Source organism: Populus euphratica, unplaced genomic scaffold (genome assembly GCF_000495115.2).
Source record: "Populus euphratica unplaced genomic scaffold, PopEup_1.0 scaffold27.1, whole genome shotgun sequence".
NCBI classification, from domain to species: domain Eukaryota; kingdom Viridiplantae; phylum Streptophyta; class Magnoliopsida; order Malpighiales; family Salicaceae; genus Populus; species Populus euphratica.
In genome coordinates this window covers 125,759-146,923 of record NW_011499899.1, presented here as the reverse complement: position 1 = coordinate 146,923, position 21,165 = coordinate 125,759, and the positions used below count along the sequence as shown (strand labels likewise).

Below are 21,165 nucleotides of genomic sequence, written 5' to 3'. Positions count from 1 at the left end.
TATGTTATTATAAAACATGCTTTAGTTAAGGAGTTATTGATACTTCAAGTGCAAAATAATGATATAAAACCATGATAAAAATACACTTTTAAGTACTAATCACCACCATCATTAGAATCCTCTTCCTCAGATTTACCAGAATCAACCATCTTTTGGCCGGAATCTCACCGGAAAATTTCGCCGCCTCCAACAGTAGTTAGTGGCATTTTCATAAATTTCCAAGAAATTTGAGGGTATTTCATTCTTTTACCTATACAATGGCACTCAAGTAATTTTTCATGATTTTTCATGGTATTTTTGATATTTTTATATACAAATACTTGTAAATTGTTTTGCATGTAAAAAAAATAAAAAATAAAATAAAATAAATAACGACGCGGGTCCAACACCATTTTATCATGTCACTGTTCATGGGTTCAAAACCCGATTCTCGAGTATGGATATATCCATTTCTCAATGATATCAAAATAATTTTTGTTTTATAAAATAAATATTATTTATCAACACGTCTCTTTTATATACAGAAAAAGACCGAAGGCAAAAATTTAAATACCAAATATGGATTATGTCCGTTATTATTTTTTTAGTAAATCAGACGTAACTCTTCTTTTTAGGAATAAACGTTGACATTTTAGATAAAGTCTCCTAGTTTTAGGGACTGATATCATTTTTAACGTGTCTCTTATTTTTAGGAACCGACATTAACCATCTTAAAAAAATTTGCAAATAAGCTCAAAATATAATAGCATTTGAATCAAATAAAAAACACACAAGTAAGGGTAACCTTTCTTTGAAAAGATGTTTTAAGGGTGATGTCTACCTTCCCTTAATTATAACTAACCCAGTACCTAAATCTCTAGGACCAGTGTCTAATTTTGGATTTCTAGTTCCCTCAAATTACTAGATGGTGACTCTAATAAAATCTTTATTCTCCTAAATCAAGAAAAAAACTTATTCTTTTTGTTAAACAAACAAAAAAAAGTGGAGTCATTGTCCGACGTCGTGTAGCGACAACCATGATCATAGTCGTCACATTCACTTTCAATTTATTTCCTTTTTAGCCGACACTACAACCTCTTTTGTACCATGATTTATTCTTAAAAGTTTTAATCAAAATTTTTCTTTATATGAGAAATCAAGCATTGCACAATAATTTTTACCTTTAAATGCAATAATGTTCCTCAACATTTCAGATCACTACCATATATAAATTTTACTTATTTTATATAACATAACCAAACTCATTCAAAATTCATTTCCCACGCAACATTATGTATTAGCCTCATATTTTTCTTATGCAAACACAATTTCATTGCATGCTAACATATTCTTTCTTGGCTAGTCCTATATGCTCTTTGAGACACCGTGCTTTTCTTCATTACTTTTTAATGATTTAATACTCGTCATAAGCTAATCTAATTCAATTAGTTCAATTCACCATCCACTTGCATTTCCCCTTGACTTTCTATTATAGACCCTAATATAAAATTCATGGTTTACGTATCAATTTTTAATTGAATTCATTTTGGCTTACATATATAAGTCTATTGCCCCAAACATAGTAATAAAATGGTTTTCAAATCATGACTAGTCGAATTTTTCCTACACCTCTTCCTTTATCGCATCTCAAGTCAAAATTATCCCACAAAAAAAAGTAGCTTTTTTTTTCAATTTTTTCAATTGGATGATACTTAACCATCTTTAATGTTAACAAACATAAATCAATCATAAAAGCAACAATTGAACTAGCCAAAATCCATAACTCAAGATTCATGTCACACCAACATACTCAATATTGCACATATCATAAAATCAATCAAGTTGTTTAATAAGATGAGTTTGTTGCCTTAGTTAGATAGTAATTCATGTGTAAAAATGCTAGAATAACCTTGGCTCCTTTCACCTTTCTTCTTCTCTTTCAAATCTCTCCAAAACCCTCACTTTGATCTTTTTAAATTTCTAGGGTGAATATGTTTTTCTCTCTCAAAATCCTCTCTTTTCACTCCTAATCATCACTTATCTAACCCCTCTAGGTGATAAGAAAGAAAAATAAGAGAAAATAATCATTTTTTTTCTTTTGGTTGCACCATCAGGTTTTTAACAGGGACTACAGTCAAAACATTCTAACTATTTTGGGAAATGGTTTGACTATTTATTAAGTTCATCTAACCGTTTTTAGTTCTAGAAAAATATGCACATTTGGCCATAAGCTTTTTTTAACTCTTCTTTCCACATTTATTCTATTCTTTTTCTTATTTATTTTATTACACCATAATTTTTATTATATTATTCTTAATTTATCCTGGGGTTTACAAAATCTTTTAAAAATGAGTTAATTTTTCAAATTCATAACCCATGAAATCATAGACACGGGTTCAATTGAAAAGCTATATTATCAATCAATTTAATATTGAAGGATAAAATAGAAAATAAATCTCAATGTAAAATATTTATCTAAGCAAACAAAATAGTAATAAAAAGAATGAGCATCAAATCTAAAGAAAAAAAATAAAGGGTGAAATTGAAAAAACAAATCAAATAAAAAAATTACTACAATTAAAAAAAATAAAAAATAAAAAATAAGGACAAAATTTGACAAAATAAAAAAAAATCAAAGGAGGATGAAATTAAGAAAAAATCTAATTTTAAAAATTGATTAAAATAAAATAAATAAATAAATAAAAGAGAGAGCAAATCTAAAGAAAAAAACCCTTAAAGGGTTGATTTGCAAATTTGGAAGGTCAAACATGAATTTATAGGAGGACAAAGAAAAGAAGAGGGAAAAAAGATTGCCGACACATAATTGTAGATCTATGGACCAAACACACAATCTAGAGAGAAAAAGGATTTCATTACAAATTTAATAGTGTGACGGAACAATGATTTTGACCACCAGAGTTAGTCATACACGCAGCTCAAAGGTAGTGGAGTGACTAACGCACTAAAACCCACAATGTTTTGGTGTGTTTTTTTTTTACAAGGAAAGGAAAAAAGTCAGATGCAACAAAGTTCCTTATTCATATTTTGAAATATGGTTCATTATACTTGTTTGATGTCGTATAGAAAGACAAAGAGCTGTGAGTTTTCTTTCTTTTTTGTTATTGATAACGATTCTCAAATATTGTAGAATAGAATATAATATGATAAGATAGAATACAAAGTAAAAATGCAGTGATGTGTGCATTTAAGGCATCTTAATAGATTAGTAGACTTGAACTTTGTTCCTACATGACCCGATCAATTTGATCAAGTACTCACCATCTATTTTTTTTTTTTTTTATGTTTATGCCTAATTGTTGGTTTAGTTTATGCATGGTGAAAATGAGCATTAAAATGGTCTTAGCTCTTGAATATTTTGACAATAATAATTGGAAAAAAAAACATTGAGATAATTATGAATTTTATTAAATTTATATTTGTGTTATGATTTTTTTTCTTTAAAAATAATATCCTCGTTGATTAATTGTTCAATAAAAAATACCCAAAAACCATGATTTTGACTGATCTTCTATTAAATAACTTTTCTCCATTGAAATGTGTAGGAATTGGGTGAAAAAAAAACAGAAAAAAAAAAACCTAAACAATTAACGAATAACAAATGGATCCATTGAAAAAGACCATTTTACCATTAGCTACCGTTTCTGTCATTACCATGAAGGTTGTGATACATGATAGGACAACAAGATATCGAATATATGTTTATTGAATCCTAGGAAAACTACCACACATATGGTTGCATGACCTATTTTTGGACTACTCCTGGAATAATGTTTTAAGATTGTAAGGCCATATGACAGTAGAATTCCCACTCCACATCAACTTTGCGAGTTGATTGTTGGCTTTCTCGGTGAGATGACCACCATCAAAGAACAAATAGTCGCTAGGATTGTCACATAATTGGTACTCTTCAGCTCCCCTTCCGCCGCAACTCAAGATTCCTCTGTATGGACCACTGCCACAACACGCCACCTTCCCCTTCTCAAAACCTTACAAAGCAAACACACAAGAAAGTAAATCAAATGTGTGCAGTTAGTTCTTACAGAGAGCTGTGTAACTAGTTGATAGGGCAAGAAAACACACCATATTTTGAATGGTGCTTAATTCTTTCACTTAATGAAGTGTAGAAATCAAAATAAGAGTATTTAAACCCTCGAAGCTGTGTTTGGAGCTCCTTGAGGGCTTCAATGAGTGCGCTATTGTGTAGTTTTGAAAACAACGTGACTTCATCCATGCAACCACGTGTGCCATTCTTGTTTGATGCTCTCAGATATGGTAAACAACCCAAAGGACCCGTGCTGACAAACACGAATTTCCTTCCTCCATTCCTGTATATTTCCTGAAACATCAAAATGTAGCCATAAGCTATGATCAACTAATTAGGAAAAGGAAGATACCAGAAAAGGAATAGAATGTCCTTGATGTTATATATTGATTACTTTGATCACAGTTGTTGTATTGCCGATAACCATTCCGACGTACTCCTTTCTGGAGTAGGCCTGGAGCAAACTGGAGTTTGTTGTGAAAGGTGCTACGTAGTCATTGCTACCGATGTTGAACATGTAGATAGCCTTAGACAGCAATTTCTTAGTTTCTGTATCCCCCAGTTTCTGACTTATCTGCCTCTCCACGTTCTTGAAATAAATTGCTTGCGTCTTAAGGTCTATAACCTGTGACAGAAAGGGAAAAACCTATGGAGTTTAGCATAAAAAATTTATCAGGACGAAGCTTAGGGTGAGTAACAGTGCATACCGATCCAGCAGGTCTGGTTTGAGCTAGAGCACCAGCTCCTCCTGATGCAAAGTTCACCCCATCTGTAATCTGGTGATTGCCAGGTTGCAGATACGGAGGAATGAATGGCAACTTTGCATACTCAGCTTTCAAACAGTAACAAGCATCCATTAATTATTTCGGAACGAAGTGAAGCAGCAGAAAAATTACCAAAAAAATAAAAATCAGCCTCTTAGCTTACCAATAAAATCTGGAATTACTCGACCGTCCGAAAATCTCCCAGTGGGATACTTGAAGAAGGTTTCACCATAAGGCCAGAAGTTTGCCCGGCCAGTTGCATTTCTGATGTAGTTATTATTTCCAGCTTCAAAAAATGAGTCTCCAAATATAAACAAGGGAATATGCTTACTGCTGCAGCATGTTGGGAAGAGAAGGCTAGCACAACAAAGAACCAAGAAATAAAAACCAGACCTTGAATTTTCCATTTATATATATATATATATAAAAAAAAGCTATCACTTTCTGTATACTCCTTCTCGCTTGAGCTTCTATGGTTATTTATATACAGGGTCTTCAACTTGCCGTCCAAGTCAGGCAGTTGATTGGTCCCCTGTTTCAAAAAACTCAGATGAACAGAAACAGGGGAACATTAACGTGCTGATCTCTATGGTGATGTAATTGCATTGCAGATAAAAGATGGTGGCTGCTCTGACCAGTTCATGTCTCCAGCTTTATCAGAAGATTTTCATGTACGCAGATTAAAATCCTTTCATTGCTTTGCTTATATCACACGTAACCACTTAGTCACTTGGCCATGACGGCTCTCATATCATATTGTTATTATTATTATTAATCTATTCAGCTTGAGCATTCTAGAAAGAGAAAGTCCATACAAATATAATATCCAGTGAATTTAACACTGCTCGAGAAATCACACATTACGTCAGTGTTTATGTAAATGGTCAGTGACGGCTTCCTCTATTGGATTGTCTACAAGAGACCCCTCCATCTATGGTTGATTTGTTTCAATGTGATTTTCCCTCCATCTTAAAATTGTTACAAAAAGGCACAATTCATCTTGTATTTGCAACTCAGGTTTATGGTTTTTATCAACTCAAGCCACAGACATTCAGGATTTTGACAAGGTAACGAATCAAACAGCAAATCATTGGTTCAACCAAGAAGAGAACAAATCTTGGGCTGTAATATATAAACTAGGAATCAGAATTAATCTTTCCAACCCCATTGTCAGTGCAAGGTTTTATTCACTGGTCCTCTGAAAGATTCTGATCATCCTGTGACGAGGCCTTCTGCTGTTGCTCTTCTCTTCTGGCGTTATAACTCTCAAGGGCCTCCATTCAAATTATTCAGAAAGAAATACAAACTCAGCATCATTCACTCCATCCATCACTAGAACAACGCCAGCAAGTATTTACATGAACGAGTTAATGAACAATATGAGTCTAGGAAGATTCTCAAGAGCTAATGTGAAACTTGCACCAAGCACAAAAAGCAAAACGAAGGCTACTAGTATCTTTGCCATGTACAAAAAACTGATGCCTGGGTTGGTAGCTGTCGTTGCAGGACGTGAACCATCAGAACTCTGCTGAAAGTAAAAGAAGTTACTAGATCATTTAGCTAAGCACAGGATTTTCAAATCCCAGTAAACATTTACACGAGGAGAATAATTCATTAGCCAAAGTTTCTCTCACATAGGAAAATTATGGCACTAAGCAGCATTATACTCGGTTCATAAATAGATCATTATCAGATTAGGCCTTTAACTTCATATTCATCAAGATCAGAGTTTAGTATTCTTCTAATGAATAACTTTCAAATTAAGGCAAGTTTGTGAATACAATATTGGAATGGATGTCCTGCTACCAGTTCATTTTATATAGATTTATGGCATGATACATATGCTAATATAGGCCCAAGAATATGTATTTACCAACAAAGCCAAATAATTATCACAAATATACTGGTACACAACTAGCATACAATCGTACAAGATTGGCAAATAACAGGCAATGGGATGTCACCCTAATAATCGGTCACAATATGTATTCCTCACAACCAATAATTTGTGCTTTTAGCACCACATTACAAGATTTCTCACAATGTTGCACAGGAATCTTGCCTGTTTCTTTTCTTAATCAATCTGATATAAGGTCATCCATTATGACTGAAGTAGGCTGGTATGGGTCAAGACAGAACAAAATGGTGCCATATGGTATACAGAACAGAGTGAACTTGTGGGTTGAAACCTACCAGTCTCTCTATATATCGGTATGGATTTATATAGTAAGGCAGCAACTATGACTACAGATTAAATCAGAGTTCTTCGAAAATAAAAAGATCTCACCAAGGTACAAGGACTATTGTCTTTTGTCACATTTTTTAACCAAGCCAATATTACAGCATTCAAATGAATGCACCCAGCACTTGGCTGTCTACCAACACCAAGCTATGCATAGATTAAAAGAAGGAAAAAGCAAAGGCTGTCCTATTTCCAATTTGATTCCATTCAAATTTCTTCTGACAGACAGGCATCAAATTAGTCTAGAATCTTGAGACAGGTAGTAGTTCAGTGCTGGGAACACATTGCCAGGCCACAATCCTATTTTTAATTAAAATAATCTTATATAATATAAATTCATTGAAATCTGAAATGCAATCATTCATCTTGACCTCTTCTGGTAAACATATTTGAAAGAAAAGCCGAAGTCAGGTTCCTATACTTGGTTTTACCCAAAAATACAGCCTAGTTTCTACTACTATCTTCCATATCTCATTCCTTAGCAACAGATTTAGGAATTCAGAAAATCAAGTTCATCAACTCCATGGTATCGAAATAAATATTGACTCAAACAAAAAAACTCAATAGAACTTATTGAGATGTAGTTTTATAAGTTTTGCAATGGATTATGAGTTGAAAGAAGACTATCCCAGTACCCTATATAGCGATATTGTAAATACATCCAAGTTTCTTTTATCAAACAATAGATGTATGTACATCAACTTCTACTTAATGGATGCAATAAAAAACTAAAACTTTGATGAAAGACAATATAGAAATACATACCTGTTTTGGAATCCGCTGAAAGTGTTCTGCTTGTCTAACACCTGCTTCAGAAAAGAAATCATGTTAGCAAAACCAACACTTAAGCAAACTCTACACAGCAACCACAAGAGAAGACAACAAGATAATCTACACTAAAAGAAGCTAAAACCACCATAATCTAACACAGAAAATGTTTGCAACTTCCAGCCATTGCCATAATCAACAAGCACCGCATCTGGGCCAAAGCTAATGGGTTCCTCCCCATCCTTAACGGCTTCAATATGCAAAACGAAAGGTGCCCCAACATCCAACTTCCTGTTTATCAAAGACACTGCAAATCCCGCCTTGGTGCCTGCTGCAAAGCGACTCGTCTTTCCCAAACTTTTGCATATGACCTCCAAAAACTATTGGTGACAGCAAATTGTCAAATATTAATTAATGAGTTTTATGGAGACGAAGAAGCAGAAGAAACACTATTAATAATAAATAAAATGAATGAACCCATAGTTCATCTCCTAATAAATGTAAATGGGCTCCAAATCTTATCCATGCATTGACAAAAAAAAAAAAAAAAAAAAAAAAAAAAAAAAAAGGGTTCATAATTCAACGAATCCCATATAGGTTTTATTAAATCAAATGCAATAAAAAATCAAATTTAAAATTGAGATTAATGATTTTCTTTCAATTTCATTGAGAATGGTGTTTTTGCTTACAAAGTGAATTAGCTCAACACTATTTCTTAAAAAATAACAAGCCGGAAAAAAAAAAAAAAAAAAACCATAACACTGAGTAAAGCCAATGGGTAACTTGGCAATTTAACAAACACAACAAGACTGTATGAGAAAGATAGAGAAAGAGAGTACAGGAGGAGGAGGAGGAGGAGAAGGAGGAGAATTGACTTTTGAATCTTCTTCTTGTTCTGCCATGATATGAATCAGAGGGAGAGAAGACTTTCAGCTCGTGTTTTTAATACTAGGCCAATATGGGCCATCGAGCTAATACATGGGCTCCATGCATAATCAGGACCATGAGCTCATAATCCATGGGACTTTTTTGGCTAAATAAATGAATTTGATTCTATATGAAATTACTAGAAATATATATATAAATAAAGAACTAATTGATAAATTGTTCTGACAAAACTATATTTATTAAAAGCAAATTCATCATCCATTACTCAAATAAGACATGAATGACTGTAATTAAAGCTTAAGGTTGCTCTTCTCTATATATCTATCTATGCATGGCTTGTACTAGCTAGCACCGTCTCCATTCTCCTTCTCTTGACTGATCCTATTATCATGCGTGCTGGTGGCTAGCAAAGCTGTAGCAGGACCTTTTCCATCATTCCCCTTGAGTACTAGTCCTTCCAAAGACACCATCTGTGCGGCCTTCTTCATGATCAGACTCCTTGATGAGGACGAACCATAGTTCCTCGTTGCGTCTAAAGGAATAAATCTGCACATAGTCATCTTGATGGAGCGCTCCCACATTCCTAACCATAACGTTATTCCAGCTACTTCTTAACGCATAGGAACTGCTGTTCTTCATGTTCCACTGCTTCAGCCTCAGTTGACTGGTGAACGTGCTATCTTTTTCATTACCAAGACCCAGTTCTACCAATGTTACTCCTATGCCATCGCCTTGACAGATATTCGTCTTCTCATCACCAATTAAAAGACTTTCGCATTCATTAATTTGTCTACAAGGCATTGTGAAACGATCATGGTGTGCATTCGTATCGGTTTGGTACAACTTTTTCCTTATCCTTAACTTGAAATCCTTATCTCCATCTTCTCCGATTAGAGCTTTTATTTCATCAGAGAAATCAAAACCCAAGTCCAGTGCCCTTGAAACACCCTTCCTTCGTTTGCTTGTCGACCTCATTCCCTCCTCCTCGTCAATATGATCTTCAAGTGCAAAGCATCGTTTTCTATTAGTACCATTGATCCTTTTCTCTTTCTGTCTCCCCTCTTTCTTATCTTCATGAGCAACACTAGTCTCAGAGTACTTGTTTTTGTTGACAACCCCATTAAGAATTCCAGATCCTGATCTCTCTTTCCTGCCAGAGACAGTACCCTCCTCCTCCTCCTCAAGAACATGATGATGATCGCCATCATCGTCTTGACTGGTATCATAACTACTTGGGCTATTCTTAGGATATATAAACCCTTGATCTCCACTTCTCTTCTTCTTGGGTATAACAGGCAATATCACAAGTGGGTGTGTAAATTGAGCATAGCTACTACCATCACTGGAGGGGCTTGTACTTCTGGACTTGGAAGACTGATCTCTCTTGGCACCATTGTTCCGCATCCACAACAAACCCTTGACAATTTCCTTTTCCATCAACGTAAATGCCTCACCATTGTCATCTGTTTCTTCTCTATACGTTTCAAACAGTTGATCAAAAGACCCATCGTCATATTCATCAATATTCATATCAGCAACGAATATATGATGATCACTTTGACCGCAACCGCGCAGCCGTGCCATATCTTCGGGGATATATTTCTCTTCTCTTCTACGCTAAATCTCTAACTCGAAGAAACAAATCACCCAGAGACAACTCAAAAGACAAGCAAATTAAGGAACTGAATATATTGGGGTATTTTAACTGGCTGGCTGCGCACTGCATATATATATAGGGCAATGTGCATGCGAATCCATGTATTATCCGGACTTTATTAAATAGTTTTTTGTATATAATAGGGCAATGTACATGCAAATCCTTGAACTATATGGACTTAATTTACTAGTTTTTTAAATCCTTTTCATAACAGGAAGACTTTACCATGTAATGGTGTAGGTTTGTATTTCTAATCCAACTGAAGAAAGGATTTTTTTTTTTTTTTTTTACAGTTTCCTGATTTCCAAGTTATTCAACAAATTATATTGAAAGAAAAAGTCGGTATTTCTTCGGCATATAGATTATTGAGCTGTCTTGGTATTTTAATTAATTGAAAGCTGGATGACAATACTCTGTCAGTACGTAGCCTGTTAGGTCTACAATTTCATTAATGCCTTTCTTGTGGGAATATTTCTGGTTAAAATAGATTACATGGACGGACCTTTTTTCTTCTAATGGTGAAGCAGTGATGGGACCTCTTCTTTTTTTTTTTTTATAGGTATTTATATCAGTTCATATATATATATATATATATATATATGTTGATTAATTTCTCAAGATCCTGAAATTAACGGTAAGACAACTTCAAGTAATTTTAAAATTTATAATACTTGAATCAATAATCTTTGAATAATAAATTCAAAACCTAACTAATTAAACTATTCCCCTTCAAATTACACCTCACTCTGTTTTGACGCTGCTGGTGAGAGCGCCAACACCTCCTATATGCTTCTGTGTTTTGCTGGTGAGAGCGCCTACACCTCCTGTATGCTTCTGTGTTTTGGGGAGGTCAGAGTTAATGATGCTATGTTCTACGGCAAATCTTGGTCCCATTTGCATGTAGAACAACAGCAGACTCTAACCGCTCTGAGTTTTACATTTGAGGGACGACATTGAATATAAGAAGGGCAATTCATGAGCGAAGGCTTGGTGCATTCTTGAGCCTAAGTTGGGCTGAAAAACAAGAAGAGACCGCTGAAGGTTAACAAATGATAGGAAATTAAAACAAGATGTTTGATTTAGCTAGAACCAAGAGACCTCAACTTTCTGATCAATTGGAGTATTAAGTAGATACAAAATAAAGAATGTCTTTGTAACTTTCTCTGTTTATTTGATCTCTAGTTGTAAAACCAGTTTCCTGCAGACAGTGCTATGATCTTGAATTGCATTTCATATTTATTTCGTCAATAAATCTGGGAGTGTGTTTTTCTGCTCACGTAACGTTGACCATTTACATGGAAATTGTTGCAAAGGGGCTACAAATCATGAATACTATTGTTTGTAAGGTCAACAGCCGGGGGACCTTAACTTGGATTGCAAAACCAGGTTCAGAGTTTTGATCATCAATTTATAACTTGAATTTCCACTTCTCTGTATCCAAGATCTTAACAAGAAACCTGAGACAGCATCAGGAGACTGCTAAAGGCTTAACAAATGAAACTATGCAAACAAAAACCACTGTTTGTTTAGAATTAGCTAGAACTAGCACAATATTAGCAAATATAAACGAAAACATCAATAAAATTTATTCATCGGTGTATTATAATGATTTTTATTGATAAAATTTTCTATTTTTGTATTTATTGATAAACATTAATAGAAAAATTCTCTCAATATATACCAAGAAAATTATAGTGGAAAAATTAAAAAAAAAATCAAACAATACAATGATGTGTAACTTTAATATACAATATTATTGATAAAATTAACCTGACAATAAAATACATCAGTAAATATGCCAACAGAAAAAAAAATTGGTATATATAAAAGAAATTACAGAGAGTATTATAGTGGGATTTAAAAAAAAACAAATTATATGATCACGTGATATTTTTACTAATAGAATGATCAACGGAGTTATTAATAAAAGAATTTTATTGATCATACCATCAATAATATTTAATTTATAACCTGATGATCAACCCTTCTTTTTCCCTTTCTTATTTTTTTTTTATGTATTGTTTCCTGAAATATCAACATAATTCAACCTGCAATGATAAATTTAACCATCAAAAAACTTAGTTTATCAATATTTATATTCTAATTTAAATTTTATTGAAAATTTTTCATTTTAAATAAGCAAATTTATCCATTTTAATTTATGACTAAAATCAAATTTACTTCTTGTTGGTAATATATAGAGTTTCCTCAATTATGAATACTTATGAATATTAAATAATTTAAATTAAAAGAAACCTCAAAGAGTCATGGAAAATATTGTTTCACATTTCGATAGTTTTTTTTCCTTTAAAGTTTTTTTTTCTTGTCATCAATTTTTTTTAATTTTATCATTTTATATTGTGTTAATTGGATATTAAGTTTTATAATTTGTTTCATTTTATTTTATATTATATTATTGCAGTGTAAAAAATTATCTCGATGTTTGATTAATACTTAATTTTATAAAAAAAAATTATTTTTATCATTTGTGAAAATTTAAAAATATGAGAACTAAAATTGACAATGAAGCAAAAATGAAGACTTTATATTACACTGTTCATAAGGCGCTTTTCTTAAAAAAAATTACCTTTATATTTTTTTTATGTTTATCTTTTATATTTTTATTTAAAACTTTATTTTATTTACATTTTAAATTTTAAATTTAAAAAATAAGTTTAAAAAATAAGGAAACATTGAAACAGCGAAGAAAATGGAAAGTGGTTGTTTTTTTAAAATTATTTTATTACATAAAAAAATGAATTTCAAAAAGCAAATTCTAAAAAACAAAATTATTAAAACCGTTAAGATCATGAATAATATCACATGAGAGAGAGAGAGAGCATTAGGAATTGTTTTTTTCTTAGGTTTTAATGCTGCATTATATATATATATATATGCATTGACCTCTTCTATTCTATCATATTTAACGTTATTTTCAATTGAAGTGGAGTTTCCTATAACAATGCTTTGGTGTCATTCATCATATTACCCTTGTTTTTGCCCCAAAGGGAAGGAATATTTGCATGTACTATTGCTCCAAACAAACGTCTAGATAACAACTGTTCAAGAGGACAATGAGTTATAAAGACAAACAGAGTTTAATTTTCAAATCTTTCATAAAGTTTATTTTAAAACTTAACCTTGTTGAATGAAAAAATTGAGTTATTATTTTACCCAATAAATTTAAATAAAAAATTATATATATAATTTTTAAATTTGAGTAGTTGATTCAATCTACTACTCAAGTTTTAAAGTTTTATTGGATTATTAGATCATTTGAGTTAATTTTTTTAAATTAAAATGATGTTATTTTAATAAAAAATAAAAAATTAATAAATTACAACTTAGATTTTGAAACAAATTTTATTGAATTAATCTACTAAATCAGTATAAATTTATTTTTTAATTTTTTATATCTAATTCAGTTTAAGTCTTGTACCTACCTACCAGGCCGGCCGGTTTCAAAACTATGTTGCCATGTAAGAACACGCAGGCAATTAACTAGAGTAGTGCTAAAAAGAAGAACAACTTCGTGGAAAACCTACTACCAAATGGATTCCTTCAGGTCCTATCTTAGTTAAGCTCCGGCATCTGCTCTCTCTTATTCGTCATGCCCTACAGCTGGCCATTAACTCCTTATGTTTTTTCTTTTCCATTTTCTTCTTAAGCCTTATCCCGCACTACTGTTTTGCTGTTCTTTCTACCAGGCTACCTGATATTTCATAATTTTCAATGACCTGACAGTTGACTCTCGAAAGTAACTCTCATATGTAGAAAAATAGAAGGGGATGTGCGTGCCTTGCTGGAAGGGATTGTCACTTGTGAGATCCGCAGTTTTAATTCAACAGGTCTTGTAAGATGTTCATGTTGAGGCCAAAAACAGGTAATATTTTCCTCATTTCTGGTGGGTGGCTATGCTTGTTGGAGTCTTGATTTAGAATTTGATGTGTTCCAAGTGAAGTTTTGATCTCTATAATTACAATAAATTATGGAGTGAGTTTGTTTGTGCGTTGAAGAGTTAAAAGGAAAACAGCAGAAATGAGGAACCCCAAAGGGAAATTGGAAATTTGTTGGTCAGCAGAAATAATAGCCAGCAACCTGGACCTCTTAACTGAAGTCCTTCTGTGGGCACCTGCAAAATCTCTCCTGAAATTCAAGTGCGTATCAAAACGATGGCACTCTTTGATTTCTGACCCCAAATTCTGCATTAGCCACGCCCGCTGTCAACGGATGCTAAACCGTACAGCCGATGCTCTCATGCTCAGCAATGGCTATAAATCCACTCCTGAATTCCATCTTGTCCCTCTCAAACACTCCACTAAAGTCCCATTCTTCGATTATTTTAATGTTTCTGAGGTCACAATAAGACATTCTTGCAATGGCTTGCTCCTTTGCTGTTGTAAATTGATGTTGGATAAACCCAAATTTGTAAAGACGACACAAATGAAAAATGATGGTCGTTATGAGTTCAGATATGTTGTTTGTAATCCCACTACTAAGGAATTCAAGGTACTCTCTCCTCCAAAACCTGCATATTTGTCGCTGAGCTTGGCGTTTGATCCTTTGATATCACCTTACTACAAGGTTGTTTGTATTTGCAAAGGGAATTCATTCAATCAAAATTTTCAAATTGATGTTTATTCATCAGAGACTGAATCATGGAGTCTACTTCCGATCCTTTTCGAAATGCCATTGGGAATGACTTATTCTAATGGAGTATTTTTGGATGGTTCTGTTCATTGGTACAGTTATGCAGAGACCTCACTGTATTTTCACATTGATAGTCAGTCCGTTAAGAAAATGCCGATGCCTTTTATGTTTTCATGGGAAGGTATGGATTGGGATGTTATGTACTTTGGGGAGTCCCGAGGTCATATGCATTTGGTACTGACCAAGAACCGTTCCTCTTTAGAATTTGATGTTTTCGAGATGGAATTCGAATATACAGGATGGTCTTTAAGTTACCATGTAAATCTGCAATCTATGAGAATGATGTTTCCTGAACTAACATGGAACTTCATGAACAAGCATGCTGTGTTTTCAGTATTGAGTATTATTCAGGGAGAAAAGGATGAGGAGAAGAAGGTTGTGATATTTGTGGACGGTAGAGCTATGTCCTATAATCTTTGTGATGGGACATCAATCAAGATCTGTGATTTAGAACCAAGACCTGGGCGTTCGGATATTGCTAGAGTACCATGGCATTATGAAGGATGTCAAGCCCATCCATACTTCCAGTCCCTCGTTTCTGTTTGAGCACAACACTTTTTGGCAGGTATTTAGTTATCAGCTTGCTGTTTTCAGTAATTTTTATCTTGCACAAATTTTAATTTTCACACAAATTCCATGCCTTTGACAGTTTAAGCATTATATCCAGCATACATTTAGAGATGAATGATGCTCCGTATGACAACAATTGTTGACGTAGTAATAACCCCTGCTCATATAGAAAATTGCACTGCTTTATTCTGCTTTTGGCAAAGCAGCCCAGTTAGATTTCATGTTGGGAAATGAAATTTTATTGTTTCCTATTCCCTTTCAGAATTCGTTAGAATTGTCAGATTTTATGGTGTTATGGATCCAAATGTAGACGTGTAAATCCAACTACAGCCATCTAGCCCCGCCTGTATTTTGCATGCTAGAAAGTGCACCATTAGGCTAAACCAGGCATGAGCGAATTCATGTCAATTCTCAATACTTCACCTGGATTAAGTGGCATTTTAATTGATAATTCACACCAAGATAGTAGTTCTACCATTTCTTTCACGCAAGCTAGATATTCATCTGCATCGATATAGCCTATTTCATCTTGTCAAGATACATATCTCCTTTAGATATCAGTTGTTGAGCAGGCAGGTAATGTTCTTGGAAAGAGGATGGGAATACCAACCTATGGTTAATAATTTAGCATGAACAATAAAGGTAAGGTTGCCCATAATGCACAACAGGGTATCTGAATGTTATAACTTACTTTTAAACTTGGATGCAAGGAGCGTGTGCTATGAAATGTAGATAGAAGACAAGAAATTGTAGTGGCAAGTTGCTAATCTCCACTCAAGCCATAAGAAAAGTTCTGCCTCTTGCTTGTAGGATGAGATGTTTGCAGTGGGACTGCTTAGAATTCAATTAAAAACATTGTCAAGGAAGATTTAGGATTTAAAGGTGTCATTATGGACATTCAGAGATCTTAAAGAAAATGGCTTATGAAGGAGATTTCTATCTAAAGCAGAGGAATGAAACCAAGGATATTAAAGTCTGACCGATTTATTCAGCAAGATGTTTTGTCAATGATATGCTGCAAATAGGGGTAATGGAGTCTGAAGAAGGATGTAGGGACAACATGCCTTGGCATGGAGTCAGAACTCTGAAATACATCAATTGCCGCTGGCAAGCTTGAATTAAAATTTGTGCGGAAGTGTGCGTTTCCTTTTTGTAGCAACTGCTCTCCAAGTAATTTCATTTATAAGTTAAGTGATCCAGAAATTAATCCCACCATCATCACTCACTGCATGAGACAACGATAATGATTTTTGCCAGAGACAAAAGTTCTGCTAATAAAAGTTCAAAGAAGTCTATAAACCAAGGCACGGGTGGTATTAGTAATGGCGAGATGATGGTAAGGTGGGTGGATAGTGGTGAAAAGATGGAAGCCTGGATATAAGCATCGATTTCGTGCATGGAAGTTGCTAGGTTGTGGTGCAGCACTATCTTCATTGGCCTCTCTTACTATATTGAGGAGTTTGATTTTTATTTTTATTTTTTGGTGACAACAAAGATTATCCTATCAAATCATTAATCTTAATCGACATGTTTTCTGTTTTTTTTTTTATCAGCATGTTTTCTAAGTAATTGGCTTATGTTAATTTGACAGGTTGAAGGCACATCATCATGGATATTGTATAAAGAAGTCACTATGTACCTGTCCTCCCCGTTCTGAACTTTAAGACAGCTTTTTGTATAAACTCAGGAGACCTTTGTTACGAATAGTATGTTCCATCGTTTGCGTGTTTGAGAAGTGGTGGGTATGAATCATGATTTCAAGCAACAATTTTTATCTTCTATTCAGATCGCCTGTTTTGTCTTAAGGATTATGAAACCATACATCTAAAAGTTCGAACATGCAAAGACACAGGTAGGAAGTAAGGAATCCGGAAAAGAAACACTTCTTCGACACAATCAGAGATTTTTTTATGTTTTCGCTGTAATTTGCTGGGTAATGCATCAAACAATGCCAGGAGGGGGGTTTCTAAACTACCAACCTGTCTATAACAGGAACATGTCTTATAATTTGTATCAAAATGGGGACACATACTGCATTTCTGGACCCTATTTAAGAAGCCTATATATCCAAGGAGATAGGATTAGAGAGATTATAAGACAGCAACAGGACTTGCAATTTTCCTATCAAGTGACAGATAAAACCTTAGATGAAGCAGGTATTGATAGGGGAAAACTGAGATTTGTTTCAAACAAAAGCTGCTTTCACAACAAAGTTGGACGTGGAGGATAGGAAACACAAACCATTTGAGGAATCAACTTTAATGGCGACTCAAAAAGCCAATGGTGAAAATGATAATAGATCATCAGTGTATGAAATTCCCCAATGATGAAAATTACACAGATATCTGCCTGCACCATGATTAACGAGAACCTACACCATACAGCTCTATGAGGGCAGACAAATGGAGTCCTGCAAACTTCTAGTTAAAGAAGGTCCAATAAACAGTTTCATCGCTGAGCTTAATGACACTTCAAAATTTTGGCTACCGGGATTCCCAATCCTTCAACTTTTTGCTTCCTTTGGGTTTATCTATAGCAGCATTCATTCCAGCCATTTTTGCATTGTACTTTGCCCGCAGAGGATCATTGAATGTCCACCTGCAAAACAAACACACAGTAAACATTTGTTTCAGAGACAAAATATGACAACTTACATATCCGAATTGTTTATTTTGTTAGCTCAACAAGTTCTTGATGGAAAAAAAAAAAAAAACAGTAAAGCGTCCAAAAAATAGACTGGTATTCCCAATGAAACAACGATTATTGTAGGATCCATTAGGTGGCCAATTTGATAAAGAAGATGTCTTGGGCATGCCGTCACAGTTGTCCAAGTAATTTAATTCAAAATGGCCCATCAATGCAAACTTGAAACATCTCCCAGGGAAATAGGAGATGATTTTCATTTTCACATCCCCTATTTTTTTTATAATTTGAAAGACGAAGGTCATAAAACTGAAGAATGAGATAGTAACTACCCTTGGCATCAAAAGATTCTGATTCTAGTTTCCCTCATAATAAAAATTATTTCACCGAAGACATGCATGAAAACACATGGAAAAGAGGACGCTTCTTTTTTTCTTAAATTTCGAAGTGAGGGGCGGGCATTTGAACTAGGGGACTCCAACAGACCAACTCCCAAGGCCTCAGGCCTCTGCTTTGAGTCGATGCCTCTTGGGAGAAAAAGGAGGAGAATGGATTGTCATACTACATGAGACCGTGATAGTCCAAATGATTCAATTAAACTTGGCGACATTTTTGAATTAGATTGTGATCATCTTCCACTAATAGAATAAAGCATCTTCTTCGGATTTGGAGTATAATTTTTCCATCAGCAAGAATGTACTGCAAAGCACTTGCGAGTTTGAGACTAAGAAATTAGAATTTGATAGCATGTATAATATATTACAAAGACTGGCATCAGGAACATGCATAGAACCAATTCTGTTTTTTGTTATTTATCATATGCATGCCCTTAAGCTAGTGGAAAATGCTTTGGCTGGATTTCAATAAGTGCAAGTATGGATTAAACTAATCCCCATTCATACACAAAACTTACAGGGGAATGCATGGGACCTTTTTGAACTCAAGTGCAAATGATCAACATCAGAGAAATAATTGCTATGCTCATAGAACAGCAGATATGATAGAAAATCAATACTATAAAAATAAAAATAATGGTTTGAATGGACTTACGGATTGTTCCAATCAGTCGTATCCTCATTGACAAGATGGGTCCATTTCGTTCGTCCACTGCGACCAAAGTGTTTGACTTGCATAACCTTGGGCAATATGGATTTATCCATCTTATCTTCTCCAGTCGGAGATGAGAAATCACGTCTGAAAATGTCATCTGTTCCGGCAGTTGCTGCTCGGTCATCAGGCTGATCCTGGAAGAAAGCACCCTTGTGGTAATATTTCTGCATAAATCTCCACTTCTGCTTCGATGGTGGAGCAGGTTTTGGATTCTTCCTCTCCCACTCTCTCCTCTCTTCCTCGGTCATATTCCTCACCCTCTCAATCTCTTCTCTCTCCTTCAACATTGCCTCACGGGCCTCTCTATCCCTTTTAATCCTAGCAATTTCTCTGACCTTCCAAGCCTCGTACTCCTCCGCCTCATTAATTTCATCATCAGTATCCACATCAGCAATGTTTGCCTCCATCTCCAGATTCTTCTGAATCAACTCCTCTTTCTGTATCTCCTCAACCAATATTTGCTTCGTCTCCACCTTCCTCTGCTCCAATTTCCTCCTCACCTTTTCCTCAAGAGCTTGTTCTTCAGCCTCAAGCCGCTCACGCTCAGCTATAGTATCTCTTTCCGACTTGGGCACAAAAACAGGCTTCACCATAGCCATTCCTGTCATTTCTTCTTCAGAATCAGTCTCGTACTCAGACTCCTCTTCTTCCTCTTCCTCCACTTCCTCCTCCTCCTCTATGGGAAGAAGCACAGCCTCCTCTTGCTCCCTATGGCGCAACTTCTCCTTAATCCTTCTCCTCCTTTCCTCCAATGCATCCTCATCCTCTTCCTCCATATCAGCCCATTCTTGCCTCCGCATCTCCTCCTCTTCAGTCGAAATAATCTCAGCCTGGCGAATCCTCCTATGATCCGCCCTCACTTCATCACGATTATCAATCCTGCTCTCAGCCAAACGACGCAGCCTGGGATCATCTTTCGACGCAGCAACATCATAGGAATCATCACGAATAGGAAAAGCTTTATCCAAGGCAGCGGCCCTCGCCATCCTAATATCTCCATCTTCATCAGCATCATCAGCCCACTCAGGGGCTTTGCCAGGCCAGTACCTTTTAACCTTGGTCTGTCCAATTTTACCTCTAAGTTTATCTCTAACAGCTAAAGCCGTATCACTAACACCCGCTGTAACCGACATGGTGAAAAGCTTGCCTGTTTAAACCACCTCTTCCTCCAATCCCTAATTTCTTTTAACACCAGGTAGAGCAATTTAATAAACGGAAATTTGGGGAAGAAAAAGAAGAACCCTAGGCTAGGTTAGGTTATAAATGAGGGTGGGATTCATTTACCCGCTCTTCAATTCAATTCAATTCAACTCTGCAGAGTTTTGAAGGGCGAGCTCGGCCAGGGAGAGAGGGATAGAGAGATATATAAACTAACTAATACTTTATGAACAAAAAAAAGGTTTAAAAAATCAAAAAGAGACAAAGGTTATCAATTTAAATCTAAATCAAAAAATCAATAATTTATAATTTATAAATAAATTAAGAAATAGTTGTTGATATTTTTTAAAAGCTAAAATAAAATGCAAATGACATAATTATGAAAATATTTGACCATGATTTTTTTTTTATCATACTACTGATTTTTATTTTTATAAATACATTATGTAAATATAATTTATCTATACCAAATATAAAACAAATTAAATAAAAATTAGAAAAATTTATTCTAAAAATTCAAAATAATTAAGAAATAAGTAATATTTAAAAAAGGTGAAAAAAATGAAAATATTAGAGAGGAGGGTAATGATCAAAATTTAAATAAAAAATTAAT

General features: G+C 34.4%; 4 protein-coding genes across 18 annotated transcripts; 1 reads left to right on the top strand and 3 right to left on the bottom strand.

The window, feature by feature from the left end:
- Nucleotides 1-3,611: 3,611 nt before the first annotated feature.
- On the bottom strand, nucleotides 3,612-5,658 carry LOC105132458 (GDSL esterase/lipase 1-like). The gene is made up of 5 exons (XM_011035985.1): nucleotides 4,970-5,658; nucleotides 4,750-4,874; nucleotides 4,437-4,667; nucleotides 4,081-4,336; nucleotides 3,612-3,986 (listed from the first exon to the last, which is right to left on the bottom strand). The coding sequence occupies exons 1-5, from the start codon at nucleotides 5,211-5,213 to the stop codon at nucleotides 3,754-3,756; spliced, it is 1,089 nt and encodes a 362-aa protein (XP_011034287.1). The 5' UTR covers nucleotides 5,214-5,658; the 3' UTR covers nucleotides 3,612-3,753.
- Nucleotides 5,659-5,879: 221 nt separating this feature from the next.
- On the bottom strand, nucleotides 5,880-8,780 carry LOC105132457 (maltase-glucoamylase, intestinal protein). Of its 13 annotated transcripts, none has more exons than XM_011035973.1 (4): nucleotides 8,617-8,780; nucleotides 7,965-8,196; nucleotides 7,814-7,857; nucleotides 5,880-6,334 (listed from the first exon to the last, which is right to left on the bottom strand). In XM_011035973.1, the coding sequence occupies exons 1-4, from the start codon at nucleotides 8,716-8,718 to the stop codon at nucleotides 6,161-6,163; spliced, it is 552 nt and encodes a 183-aa protein (XP_011034275.1). In that variant the 5' UTR covers nucleotides 8,719-8,780; the 3' UTR covers nucleotides 5,880-6,160. The 13 variants fall into 13 exon arrangements, with proteins under 13 accessions (XP_011034275.1, XP_011034286.1, XP_011034272.1 ...); XM_011035984.1 differs by having other exon boundaries at nucleotides 7,962-8,196; nucleotides 8,692-8,780; XM_011035970.1 differs by having other exon boundaries at nucleotides 7,962-8,196; nucleotides 8,617-8,779.
- A 5,044-nt stretch (nucleotides 8,781-13,824) lies between these two features.
- Nucleotides 13,825-17,446, top strand: LOC105132456 (F-box protein At5g07610-like). 2 transcript variants are annotated; one of them, XM_011035968.1, is made up of 2 exons: nucleotides 13,825-15,636; nucleotides 16,452-17,182. In XM_011035968.1, the coding sequence occupies exon 1, from the start codon at nucleotides 14,400-14,402 to the stop codon at nucleotides 15,615-15,617; it is 1,218 nt and encodes a 405-aa protein (XP_011034270.1). In that variant the 5' UTR covers nucleotides 13,825-14,399; the 3' UTR covers nucleotides 15,618-15,636; nucleotides 16,452-17,182. The 2 variants fall into 2 exon arrangements, with proteins under 2 accessions (XP_011034270.1, XP_011034269.1); XM_011035967.1 differs by lacking the exon at nucleotides 16,452-17,182 and adding an exon at nucleotides 17,233-17,446 and having other exon boundaries at nucleotides 13,826-15,636.
- A 338-nt stretch (nucleotides 17,447-17,784) lies between these two features.
- LOC105132455 (microfibrillar-associated protein 1-like) lies at nucleotides 17,785-20,772 on the bottom strand. Of its 2 annotated transcripts, XM_011035966.1 has the most exons (3): nucleotides 20,679-20,764; nucleotides 19,335-20,576; nucleotides 17,785-18,239 (listed from the first exon to the last, which is right to left on the bottom strand). In XM_011035966.1, exons 2-3 carry the CDS (start codon nucleotides 20,525-20,527, stop codon nucleotides 18,125-18,127), a joined length of 1,308 nt encoding a protein of 435 aa, XP_011034268.1. In that variant the 5' UTR covers nucleotides 20,528-20,576; nucleotides 20,679-20,764; the 3' UTR covers nucleotides 17,785-18,124. The 2 variants fall into 2 exon arrangements, with proteins under 2 accessions (XP_011034268.1, XP_011034267.1); XM_011035965.1 differs by having other exon boundaries at nucleotides 19,335-20,772.
- Nucleotides 20,773-21,165: the final 393 nt, after the last annotated feature.